This window comes from Oncorhynchus tshawytscha, linkage group LG26, assembly GCF_018296145.1.
Source record: "Oncorhynchus tshawytscha isolate Ot180627B linkage group LG26, Otsh_v2.0, whole genome shotgun sequence".
Taxonomy (NCBI): Eukaryota; Metazoa; Chordata; class Actinopteri; order Salmoniformes; family Salmonidae; genus Oncorhynchus; species Oncorhynchus tshawytscha.
Genome location: NC_056454.1, coordinates 18,100,270 through 18,113,329, shown reverse-complemented (window position 1 = coordinate 18,113,329; position 13,060 = coordinate 18,100,270). Strand labels below are relative to the sequence as shown.

At 45.1% G+C, this 13,060-nt stretch overlaps 1 protein-coding gene across 14 annotated transcripts in view; it reads right to left on the bottom strand.

Moving 5' to 3' along the window:
* LOC112225299 (tensin-1) overlaps positions 1-13,060 on the bottom strand; it is a 291,328-nt gene that overhangs the window by 69,507 nt on the left and 208,761 nt on the right. For all 14 annotated transcript variants that reach the window (XM_024389109.2, XM_024389101.2, XM_024389105.2 and 11 more), the window contains 7 exons: positions 8,526-8,697; positions 8,201-8,374; positions 6,986-7,050; positions 3,787-3,870; positions 3,217-3,329; positions 3,037-3,097; positions 1,135-1,210 (listed from right to left, as the gene is read on the bottom strand). In XM_024389109.2, the coding sequence (XP_024244877.1) occupies positions 1,135-1,210; positions 3,037-3,097; positions 3,217-3,329; positions 3,787-3,870; positions 6,986-7,050; positions 8,201-8,374; positions 8,526-8,697 (745 nt within the window). The remainder of the gene's footprint in view (positions 1-1,134; positions 1,211-3,036; positions 3,098-3,216; positions 3,330-3,786; positions 3,871-6,985; positions 7,051-8,200; positions 8,375-8,525; positions 8,698-13,060) is intronic.

The window sequence follows — 13,060 nt, the reverse complement described above, 5'->3', positions numbered from 1 at the left end:
AGGGCACAATGCACAAAAACCTGGTCCTGAGTCAGTCTCCATGACTACAGATGGAAAAAAGTAAAGTAATAAAGCAGAAAAGTGTTTTCAGTCAATGTTATATTCACAGGCATCAGCATCCATTAGGGTTCCATTATTTAGCAGATACAATGTACGCTTTAGCTGAAGCATCTGCCAAAGTATCTGTTTTGGGGCCAAGTGATATTGCCTACGGTAAGTGCTGCTTTCAAATTGCTTTGACACAAATTATGTCACCAATGTGCATGCCAAATCAATCGGTGCCTTATAGAACAGGCAACTGAAGCTATATGCTTTTTGTCTGTGCTAAAGACACATTTTCATGGACTTGTAAGGAACATTTACAATAAAGTATTCTTATTCTTGCCTTAAAACTCGAGTGCAATTGAACTATAATATTTCCAGCATCGTTTTGAAGAGGAAGTAAGTCATTTTTACATGCTAGCAATTTGAAAGCAGCACTTACCGTAGGCAACATCACTTGGCCCCGAAACAGATACTTAAAGCGTACATTGTATCTGCTAAATAATGGAACCCTAATGGATGCTGATGCCTGTGAATATAACATTGACTGAAAACACTTTTCTGCTTTATTACTTTACTTTGTTTCATCTGTAGTCATGGAGACAGACTTTTCATGCATTGTGTATCAATTAATAAAAAATCTTATTACTTAAAAAACATATATATATATATATATATATACACACTACTGTTCAAAAGTTTGGGGTCATGTCCTTGTTTTTGAAAGAAAAGCTGATTTATGTCTATTAAAATAACATCAAATTGATCAGAAATACAGTGTAGACATTGTTACAGCCTGCATACTGTGTGTTATAGGGGGTAGTGGGCACATGCCAACTGTCCTTACCTCTAGTTTTTACAGCGTTGCTGCTTTCATGAATGGGGCCTATTAAAGCATTAGGGACAAACATACTGTATTTGCACATAATGTAAAGCATTTGGACTCAATGTGGTTAAAATAAATTGCATTCCCCAACTGAGGTCAATCCACTATCCTCTCATTTGAGGAGGTTAATACCATAATAAACACTCCCAAAATCCATGTACAGTACACTTCTCCATGTCACTCAGTGAAGAGCTTATGTTCCTTACCAGAATGTCCCCCTTCAGCAGCAGGCCAGGCTCAATAGTGATGCAGATGCTGGTCTGGCTGTCTCCCTGGACATTACTGTAAACACACACAGAGAGCAAAAGAAGGTTTACTCTTGTTAACACAACATCACACCACATGATGCACATTATCATGGTACAATTTAAAGGCAATGCTACCAAATACTAATTGAGTGTATGTAAACTTCTGGGAATGTGATGAAATAAATAAAAGCTGAGATAAATCATTCTCTCTACTATTTTTCTGACATTTTACATTCTTAAAATAAAGTGGTGATCCTAACTGACCTAAGAAAGGGAATTCTTACTAGGATTAAATGTCAGGAATTGTGAAAAACATTTTAAATGTATTTGGCTAAGGTGTATGTAAACTTCCGACTTCAACTGTATGTCTCTTTTATTTGTAGTAATACTTGGGAAAATATTTCTTACATATTAAACACGTTTTGCTGAATTCCTGGTGATTTTACAATATTTTTTTAAACCAAAAACTAAAATGTGCCTGTTGCCGTCTCCTGACCTACACACGCACGTATGCACACACCACAGGAGGTTGGTGGCACCTTCATTGGGGAGAACGGACTCGTGGTAATGGCCGAAGAAAAATGAGTGGAATGGTATCAAATACATCAAAACACATGGTTTCCATGCATGACGTCCTCCCCTCAGCAGTCTCCGCTGGCACACACACACACCAGATATACAGTACATGAATATACTTTACGTTTTATCAATACATAGACTAGGACGGAAGGAAATGTAAAGTGGAGGGGACCATGTAAGGAGTGCCACCTGGAGTGCCCTCATTTGTCCTGCCATCTGTGGTTATGCCCTTCTGTATGCTCAAACATCTGCACAAAGCTGTATAATTCATCATTTCCTGCCTGGGTCTCTGTAGGGGTCCTTCAGCAAGGCCCTGGGGTGTCCACACACATCCAAGTCTGCTTATTTCACTGGCTCCTCCAGTTACTAATAACACTACTACTGATCATAACACCAGGCTGGAACATCGTGGGCTGGGGAACTAGAGACGGGGGCTGGGGAACTAGAGACTGGGGCAGGGGAACTAGAGACCGGTACTGGGGAACTAGAGACTGGTACTGGGGAACTAGAGACTGGGGAACTAGAGACTGGGGCTGGGGAACGAGAGACTGGGGCTGGGGAACTAGAGACTGGGGCTGGGGAACTAGAGACAGGGGGCTGGGGAACGAGAGACGGGGGGCTGGGGAACGAGAGACGGGGGGCTGGGGAACTAGAGACAGGGGGCTGGGGAACGAGAGACGGGGGCTGGGGAACTAGAGACTGGGGAACTAGAGACTGGGGAACTAGAGACTTGGGCTGGGAAACTAGAGACTGGGGAACTAGAGACTGGGGCTGGGGAACTAGAGACTGGGGCTGGGGCACTAGAGACTGGGGCTGGGGAACTAGAGACTGGGGCTGGGGAACTAGAGACTGGGGCTGTGGCACTAGAGACTGGGGCTGTGGCACTAGAGACTGGGGCTGGGAAACTAGAGACTGGGGCTGGGGAACTAGAGACTGGGGCACTAGATACTGGGGTACTAGAGACTGGGGAACTAGAGAATGGGGCTGGGAAACTAGAGACAGGCTGGGGAACTAGAGACTGTGGCACTAGATACTGGGGTACTAGAGACAGTGGCACTAGAGACTGGGGCTGGGAAACTAGAGACGGGCTGGGGAACTAGAGAGGCTAGCTAAACATAATTATGTGTGGCAAGTTTACAATGGATTTACTTGCGGGGGCAAATGTGTGTGTGTGTGATATTATTATCATTGAGCCATTGTAACCCTGCAGACCCAGGCATCTGGCCAGTGTTGTGTGAGTGAGAAAACGGAGACTGAAGGTGTGTGTGTGTGTGTACTTACTAGATCCCAGATGTGTAGACTGGCTGCATGGCTTGGTAGATCTTGAGGAAAGGGCGGCATCCTGAAAAACCATCACAGAACATTGAGTAAAAACAAGCAGGTGTATGTGTGTGTGTGTGTGTGTGTGTGTGTGTGTGTGTGTGTGTGTGTGTGTGTGTGTGTGTGTGTGTCAACTTTCACCTCCTTTGGACTCAAAGTTGGGGATGCCGTGCATGATGACATGGTGAAGGAACAGGGGTTTGTTGTTGATCTTGATATGTCCTGAAAGAAGACCACTGAAGTACTGTACATACCTGAGAGAGAAAGAGAGAGACAGACAGAGAGCGAGACAGAGAGCGAGAGAGAGAATTCAGAATTTTAATGTTTTGTTAACAGAGGAATCAGCATGCCATTGGTGTACACTGGACAGTGTGTGCATGTAAACATGTCAAGTAGATAAATGGAGATTCTATCTCTAGGTATGACCTTTGCAAGGAAAACAGCAGACGCTTACATCATACTCATTCACTTATGACTTTCAGTCTACAGATGGATCTCGACAAATTAGGATGCAAAAAGGAGGAGGCCTCCGTTGCCCCTCTCAAAAAGACAACAAACTGAAAGAAAGAGTAGGAGAGTGGTTGAGACAACAAGGTGAACTTAAACCCACTAAGATCGGGGCGTAACTCATAAAGTGAAAATTAAACAGGAAATGGTATTTGGGTCAAAGAGGTAGTAGAGGGGTCGGACAGGAAGTGGAGGGAAACTGACCTCTTCTGAGATGGCTGACCCACAGGAAGTACTTTGTCTTCATAGAACCTCTTCATGGCAAACCTGTCCAGGGCCTGATCAGCACTAAGCAAACAGAGACAAACATCTGGTTAGCACCCGTACCCTGCCTACCGCTCAGTCATATCTTCACACCTCTTCAAAGGACTCTATTTTGATCATGTTAAAAAAAAGAGAATGTGACCCAAATACAACCAATAGCAGATTGAGGGAAAAAAGCTGGTACTCTGAGAACATTGGACCTTTAAGTGAACTCAGTGTTGTGTTTCTTTGTACTGTATGCCATTGATGGAATTAGGGCCTGCTTTGTGGAAGAAGTCCTGAACACTGGTGCACAGTTGGAACATGTTGGGTGGGGAGGGGGAATGTGATGATCGGCGGATAACATGAATCTTGTGACTCTTCATCATCTGTTGATTTGTTGACTGCCCTACTCTGCTCTAATTGACTCTTTCTCTCTCTCACTCCCCTCTCTCTCTCTCTCTCTCTCTCTCTCTCTCTCTCTCAGTACCCTCTCACCCTTCTCTCTTGCACTCTCTCTCGTCTCTTTCTCTCAGCCTTCTCTCTCGCTACCTCTCTCTCTCTCTCGCACCCTCTCTCTTTCTCGGCACCCTCTCTCTCTATATATATCTATCTCGCACCCTCTCTCTCTTTCTGTCACCCTCTCACACCCTTTCTCTCTCTCGCACCCTCTCTCTCTCTTTCTTTCAACCTCTCGCACCCTCTCTCTCTCTTGCACCCTCTCTCACCCTCTCACTTTCTCGCACCCTCTGTCTCGCAAACTCTATCTCTCTCGCACCCTCTCTCTCTCTCTATTTCTCGCACCGTCTCTCTCTCTCCATCTCGCACCCTCTCTCTCTCTCTCTCTCTCTCTCTCTCTCTCAGTACCCTCTCACCCTTCTCTCTCGCACTCTCTCTCTCGTCTCTTTCTCTCAGCCTTCTCTCTTGCTACCTCTCTCTCTCTCTCGCACCCTCTCTCTTTCTCGGCACTCTCTCTCTCTCTATATATATCTATCTCGCACACTCTCTCTCTTTCTCACACCCTCTCTCTCTTTCTGTCACCCTCTCACACCCTTTCTCCCTCTCGCACCCTCTCTCTCTCTTTCTTTCAACCTCTCGCACCCTCTCTCTCTCTTGCACCCTCTCTCACCCTCTCACTTTCTCGCACCCTCTGTCTCGCAAACTCTATCTCTCTCACACCCTCTCTCTCTCTCTATTTCTCGCACCGTCTCTCTCTCTCCATCTCGCGCCCTCTCTCTCGCACCTTCTCTCTCTCTTGAACCCTCTCTCACTCTCACACCTTCTCCGGCACCCTCTCTCCCTCCCCCCGCACCCTCTCTCTCTCGTAATCTCTCTCTCTCTTAACCTCTCTTTCGCAACTTCTATATCTCTCGTAACCTCTCTCTCTCTCTCGCACCCTCACCCGCACCCTCTCTCTCGCACACACTGTCTCTCACACCCTCCTTTTCCCCCTCGCACCCTCTCCCTCTCTTGCACCCTCTCTCTGTCTTGCACCCTCTCTCTCTTGCACCCTCTCTCTCTTGCACTTTCACCCTCTCACACACCCTCTCTCACCCTCTCTCTCTTGCACTCTCTCTCTCTCTCTCGAACCCTCTCTCTTTCGAACCCTCTCGCTATCTCGCACCCTCTCTCTCTCTTGCACCCTCTCTTTCTCAGACCCTCTCTCTCTCTCTTGCACTCTCTCTCTCTCGCACCCACTCTCTCTTTTGCACCCTCTCTCTCGCCTCTTTCTCGCACCCTCTCTCTCTCACCTCTTTCTCTCACCCTTCTCTCTTGCACTCTCTCTCGCCTCTTTCTCACCCTTCTCTCTCGCAACCTCTCACTCTTCTCGCACCCTCTCTCTCTCTCTCTGTCACCCTCTCACACCATTTCTCTCTCTCGCACCCTCTCTCTCACACCCTCTCTCGCTTTCTCTCGCACCCTCTCTCTCTCTTGCACCCTCTCTCTCTCTCTCTCAGACCCTCTCTCTCTCTTGCACCCTCTCTCTCTCGAACCCACTCTCTCTTTCGCACCCTCTCGCACCCTCTCCCGCACCCTCTCTCTCACCTCTTTCTCGCACCCTCTCTCTCTCACCTCTTTCTCTCACCCTTCTCTCTTGCACTCTCTCTCTCGCCTCTTTCTCACCCTTCCCTCTCGCAACCTCTCACTCTTCTCGCACCCTCTCTCTCTCTCTCTGTCACCCTCTCACACCATTTCTCTCTCTCGCACCCTCTCTCTCACACACCCTCTCTCTCTCGCTTTCTCTCGCACCCTCTCTCTCTCGCACCCTCTCTCTCTCGCAACCTCTCTCGCACCCTCTCTCTCTCTCGCACCCTCTCTCTCTAGCACACTAACTCTCTCTTTGACCCTCTCTCTTTCACACCCTCGCTCTCTCTCGCACCCTCTCTCTATCGCACCTTCTCCCGCATCCTCTCTCTCGTAGTCTCTCTCTCTCGCACCCTGTCTCTCTCTCACACCTTCTCCGGCACCCTCTCTCCCTACCCCCGCACCCTCTCTCTCTCGTAACCTCTCTCTCTCATAATCTCTCTCTCTCTCTTAACCTCTCTCTCGCAACTTCTATATCTCTCGTAACCTCTCTCTCGCTCTCTCACCCTCTCTCTCGCACACACTGTCTCTCACACCCTCCTTTTCCCCTCGCACCCTCTCCCTCTCTTGCACCCTCTCTCTCTTGCACCCTCTCTCTGGCTTGCACCCTCTCTCTCTTGCACCTCTCTACCTTGCACTTTCTCCTTCTCTCGCACCCTCTCACACACCCTCTCTCTCGCACTCTCTCTCTCTCTCGCACCCTCTCTCTCTCTTTCGAACCCTCTCGCTATCTTTGACCCTCTCTCGCACCCTCTCTCTCTCTTGCACCCTCTCTCTTTCTCGATCCCCCTCTCTCTCTCTCAGACCCTCTCTCTCTCTCTTGCACCCTCTCTCTCTCGCACCCACTCTCTCTTTCGCACCCTCTCCCGCACCCTCTCTCTCGCACCTTCTCCCGCACCCTCTTTCTCTAGCACACTAACTCTCTCTTTGACCCTCTCTCTCACACCCTCTCTCTCTCGCACCTTCTCCCGCATCCTCTCTCTCACAGCCTCTCTCTCTCGCACCCTGTCTCTCTCTACTCCCCCCCATCTCTCTTGTGTATTGTGCCATTAAGTCTCATGGGCTATATGTTCACCTGGCTGATATGTTGCTGTAATGCATGTATGCTGCCACCACCACTCCTGTTCGCCCTCGGTTCCCCTGCAGAAAGAACATCAAATAAGGATTAGCAATCAGGAAGTATTGATTTGATTTATTGGTCATTCAGAAGATACAGTTGAAGTTGAAGTTATTTCTTTCATCACATTCCCAGTGGGTTAAAGTTACACTCAGTTACCTTAAATTGTTTAACTTGGGTGAAACGTTTCAGGTAGCTTCCCACAATAAGTTTGGGGAATGTTGGCCCCTTCCTCCTGACAGAGCTGGTGTAACTGGTGGTGTAAGTTTGTAGGCCTCTTTGTTCCCACGCACTTTTTCAGTTCAGCCAAAAACATTTCAATAGGAATGAGGTCAGGGCTTTGTGATGGCCACTCCAATACATTGACTTTATGTATGCTTGCGGTCATTGTCCATTTGGAAGACCCATTTGCTACCAAGCTTTATTTAACTTCCTGATTGATGTCTTGAGATGTTGCTTCAATATATCCTCATAATTTCCCTGCCTCATGATGCCAACTATTTTATGAAGTGCACCAGTCCCTCCCTCAACAAAGCACCCCCACAACATGATGCTGCCACCCCCATGCTTCACAGATGGGATGGTGTTATTCGGCTTGCAAGCCTCTCCCTTTTTCCTCCAAACATAACGAGGGTCATTATGGCCAAACAGTTCTATTTTGTTTCATCAGACCAGAGGACATTTCTCCAAAAAGTACGATCTTTGTCCCCATGTGCAGTTGCAAACCGTATTCTGTCTCTTTAGAAGCTTCTAAAGCCATGACTTAATTTTCTGGAATTTTCCAAGTTGTTTAAAGGCAGAGTCAACTTAGTGTATGTACACTTCTGACCCACTGGAATTGTGATACAGTGAATTATAAGTGAAATAATCTGTCTGTAAACAATTGTTGGAATAATTACTTGTGTCATGCACAAAGTAGATGTCCTAACCAACTTGCCAAAACTATAGTTTGTTAACAAGAAATTTGTGGAGTTTTAATGACTCCAACCTAAGTGTATGTAAACTTCCCAATTCAACTGTATATATTGGGAAGGAGACAATTGACTGAGAACGCCATCTACTGTCTCAGAGCAGCATAAACAGTACAAAGCCCTGATACGTATGTATGACAGCTGCAATGTTTCTCAATATGCTTGTGAGGGCTTTAGATAGAGTACAGTATCACTGTCTCACCTTGTTGTGTATCACCACCACATTGTGACTGTCTGCGCTCAGCCAGGTGTCCATGGCCTTACAGATACTGCAAATCTTATCGAGGGCAGGAGCGTGGTGGTCTGGCCAGCCAAAGTCCAACACCTTTGGATTGAGCTGGTTGATGTCATACCGTTTCTCGCTGAGGTTGAAGAGCTGAAAAAGTTTCAACGTTATTTTCTTTTCCATTTCTTTCTTTTCTTTTTACTCTACTGCGAAACAAACACTTTGCCAGAGGGGACTGATCCCCTTTAAGCCTATGTATTGGTAGGGCGAGCTGATCCTTGATCAGTGGGGCAGCCCTTACTAGGTAGTTGTCTTGGTGTTTGGAGCGCAACATGGAGGCCACCTCGCGGAGGTTTGAGGCGTAGCTGGTCTCCTCCACGCAGCTGGGGAAGGAGACGGAGATGATCCGCTCGGTGATGTAGACCAGGTCCACCTCATAGCTCTCCTCCAGGGCCTGCAGCAGACTCACACTCCTGGGGTAGGGAGAGGGGAGGGGAGAGAGACAAACTGTACTTTTTACACTTTCCATGGCAATAAAGCTTTGCAAATTAAATTACAGTAAGGGAGGCAGGGTAATGTCAATGTCAATTTCAATGACAAGTTGAAAATAGTTGACTTAGAGCTACTTTTCTGTGTGTATTGCATTGGTTTGGCAAAATTAGATTGTTCCTTCAATGCCAATAAAGTGTATTTAGAATGTAATACAGAGAGAGAGAGAGAGAGAGTGAGAGAGAGAACAGAGAAGATCAAGATAAAGACAGAGAGAAAGAGACTGTCTGCTATGCAAAGGGCTATCCATAAAACCCACTATCTGCAACTGACTGAATACCGGCCAGAGTCTTTGTTAAATCCCATTTCTTAAGGACATGACATCACTAAATCACTGTGGGGTCAGGGTAGCCTCCAAACTCCAACAGCTGTCCAGTACATTAAACACACACACGCACAAAATGCAGTACATTAAACATGTATGTTTCGCTTGGGAACCGCTCGGACGAAAACAGTGGAAAGAGATTGATTCGAGGGATAAACAAAGCCTGATATGAAACTATTCCGCATTCCGTGAGTGTGAGCCTCAGCAAACCAAACAAAACATTTTGCTCACTCGCGAAGAATGAGTTGGGGCAGAGCGGCCACATGCCTTTTTCCCAATGTGATGTGTCCGGACTGCAATCGGGAGCAAGCCTGAAACTGACTGGGAGAGCATATGGCTCAGAGAGAGCGATTGAGCGTCTACTAGGAATATTTCCCACGTCTCAACTCTGGAATGCCGATTTGGAGGATATTGCTCATGTGTCTGCTACCGGGAAATACACTGGTTTAACAGTGCAAACATGTTGTACATCTGGCACTATGAGAAACCACCTTATTAGTCAAAAGAAATACTAGACAAAGCAATATATCAAAAAGGTTCTCTGCTAAACAAATACACTGTATGATTCGTCCTCTCTCACTCTCCCTACTCTTATTATGTGCTTTATACACTCTCTTATCTTACTATATTTCAGTCCCCCTCCCCCATAGTCTCGCAATTCTCTCTCTCCTACTCTCCTTGAGGGTATACAGCTTATAGAGTTGCGGTTTGGGTCTCCTCCAGTTACACCAGCATGCACTGGGCTCCAATCTGCTTCTCATCAGCGCTGCCTTAGCTACAGACCAGACCGACAGCCTTCACTTTATCAGTCCAGCGCATATCTCGCTGCGCTCAATTACGCAGCTTGCACTGATCGCATTTACGCATTTGAACAAACATAGCCGGTGGGAAAAAATAGCTCTGCTATTGCCACTGCAGATAACACGTTCATGATAGACATCCTACATAGTGTGTGATGAAGGTGAATGCGAGTGAATATGTGTGATAATAATTGTGTGTGTGTGTGTGTGTGTATGTTGCTTTGACGGCAATGTGGCCAGAGGGAGCACATGATTGGTTGATTTTGTTTCTCAATGTTTTATACAGCTGCATCATTATTAAAAACATCACCTCTGCTGTAACTTTGTCTTGTAGTATATGCTAGTAAGGCACAAAACTGACAACACATGTTATGCCAGGAAGAATCTTACATATAAAAGAGTAGGCTAGCTATATATCTGCACAACAGCTTGGCTAGGCTATTTCCAGGGCTTGCTGGTTAGCTAGGGGTTGTTCCCTTGACACAAATGGATAATATCAACTTCTGTTTGCTGCATGCCTCTCTCACAATGCACTGCTTCATATTTGGAGCTCTGTAAAAATGTCTAACAAATGGTCTCGGAAATCTCAAAAAAGTACACAGCAGTGCTATATTACATTGCTGCTTCACCCTATGATGTTAATGCTTTTCTTGGCAAGGAAACAAAAGAGTCCTGTATCCAAAATAAGCTCTGCACATTGATAGCTGCTACAGAGACAGACCAATAGGGTCTAATAAAATGGACGCAAGCCTTGGTCGACATCCTTGGTGGGGTTAATGTGAAAAACGTATAGGCCCTGTCAGTAAAACATGGGACAAGACCTGCTATCCTACAGATGTCGGATCTTAATATGACCCATTTCGTCGCAGGAGGATTTGAATGTTCATTTAATATTTAGAATTGATAGCCAGCGGGCAGCTGGAAGCGGTGCTTGTAGGCTATACAATCATTTAGACTGCAGATCCACTGGGCGTCAGTTCAAGTAGCCTATGTAGGCTACGTGCAGGCTACAGCGTGTCTCGTGTGAATTCGTATGTGGATTATAATAAATTGACAATATTTGTAAGGGGTAGACGTATTTTTCATAAGGGAATATATATATATATATTTTTTACATCAATTGTTTTATTATATGTTCAAGGCAAGCAAGAGGCTAAATAAATTCATGGTTATCTCAGTGCCTGTTTGTCCAGTAGGATACAGCTGCTAACAACTGCGCACATATGCCAGAGTGGGCATGGGCATAGGTTCAAATCCAGTCTACTAATACCCTTAAATATTTTTGAGGAAGTAGTACTTTTGTAGTTACTCTCTTTGCACTGTACTTGCACTCGTACTGAAGTAATTTCTGATGGAAGTAACTTACTTTGTACTCCGTTACAACTTACCAAATGTGTCACTTTAGTTACTTAGATTTATATTATTATATTGTTGCTGTCGGATTAAATACTCCTAACCAAATGTTGTGATATATATTTCTTTTCATTAATCAATATTATTGGTTTCCCTTTACGTCTGTACTGTATGAACGTTTCACAACCCCTTGACCAGTGAAATGTAGTCAAAATATATTGTCATCAAAACTCTTCATGTCATGTCCCTCGGCTCTCAACATTGTCCGTCAAACACAGTTTCATCTCCGCCATGGCTCTTGAAGTGAGGCACATATTTTTGTCTTAATTTTTGTCCTCAGATTTCTTTTTCTTGGGTTCTTAGCCAGACTCGATTAGAGGTAAGTCACACTTTAACTACCTTCTGCCTTTGTGATATATATTTCTGGAGTAAAATAAGAATTTCAAAGATATCAGTCTGCTGTTGAAATTGTGTTTTGAGGACAAGCGAATATCAAATGGCTAGTTAGAATCTGACAGAAAAAGTTGAATCTCCTGTTTTTAGCTTCCCATACGATCTCTGTCCTGAGCACTCTGGAGCAGGTTTTCATCAAGGATCTCTCTGTACTTCATCAAGGATCTTCATATTTCCCTCGATCCCGAATACTCTCCCAGTCCCTGCCACTGAAAAACCTCTCCCCCAACATGATGCTGCCACCACCATGCTTCACTATAGGGATGGTGCCAGGCTTCCGCCAGACGTCAGTGACGCTTGGCATTCAGGCTAAAGAGTTCAATCTTGGGGAAGGAATACTTTACAAATGCACTGTACTTGAAATTATATCGTTCTACATTAGGTATATATCTGTCAATCAACTGATGGCCCAAATCAGCTCATCAATTTAGTCAGGGAAACACAAACAGTAGATTATTGTGTTTCACACCTTTTATGTGACTATTGATAGGCTAACGGATAGCCTACAAAATGTAGCCTATAGGAATATAATGATTTAACAATGGGCCAATTACAACCATCGATGGCACTTGATTATAACCAATTGATGTCTCGAACATCAATATGCACTGGATTCACCCGCACAGCTGATCTCAATTGCAACCATTATTGGTCACCTCTACCACTCCCTAAAAGGTGATGTCAGTGTTACCTTAGTAAGACATTAGTATACAATGACGAGATGCTCATGTCTCCGCCCTAACAATATGAACCATCCCAAAGGCAGGAATGCAGGCGACAAGCTTAGGTCTGCATATCAAGACCATAGAAACGGTTTGGGCTTATTTGGCAAGAATGACCCATCTCGCTTTGCCTCTTCCTCTCTGCCTTAGTCCTGCTCAAAACCAAAGTCTTTCAAGATACGTTCGTCCTCTTGTTGGTATTATCAATGGAACAATGTAATCCTTTTGGAACAAAGGGCAATTTGTCTATTTTACATGCATTCTGTACAATAGCAATGAAGTATTTCCTTGTTTTCCACGGCAATCTATTGTGACACTGTATGAATGAAAAGTAATATTGGCATACTGTTATTTTATTTGTTTACTATTTATGTTATCTAAAAGTGTCTGGTATGCTAATTTCTTATCAAGAAAAATAAGAAATGACCCTTGCCTGTCCATATTTAAAATGTCTAACTACATCGAGTCAATTTGGAGACTGCATTATTTGTGCCAGAAGTAATCGGGCCAGAATTGAACTCACACAAACACGCTAGGCCTACAGTATATGTGCGCGCTGAAGGCAGTGGCCCTAATTGCTAAACCACCCCAGGCCACAATTGAACTGAATTTTGACAGTTAATTCGTAACCTTA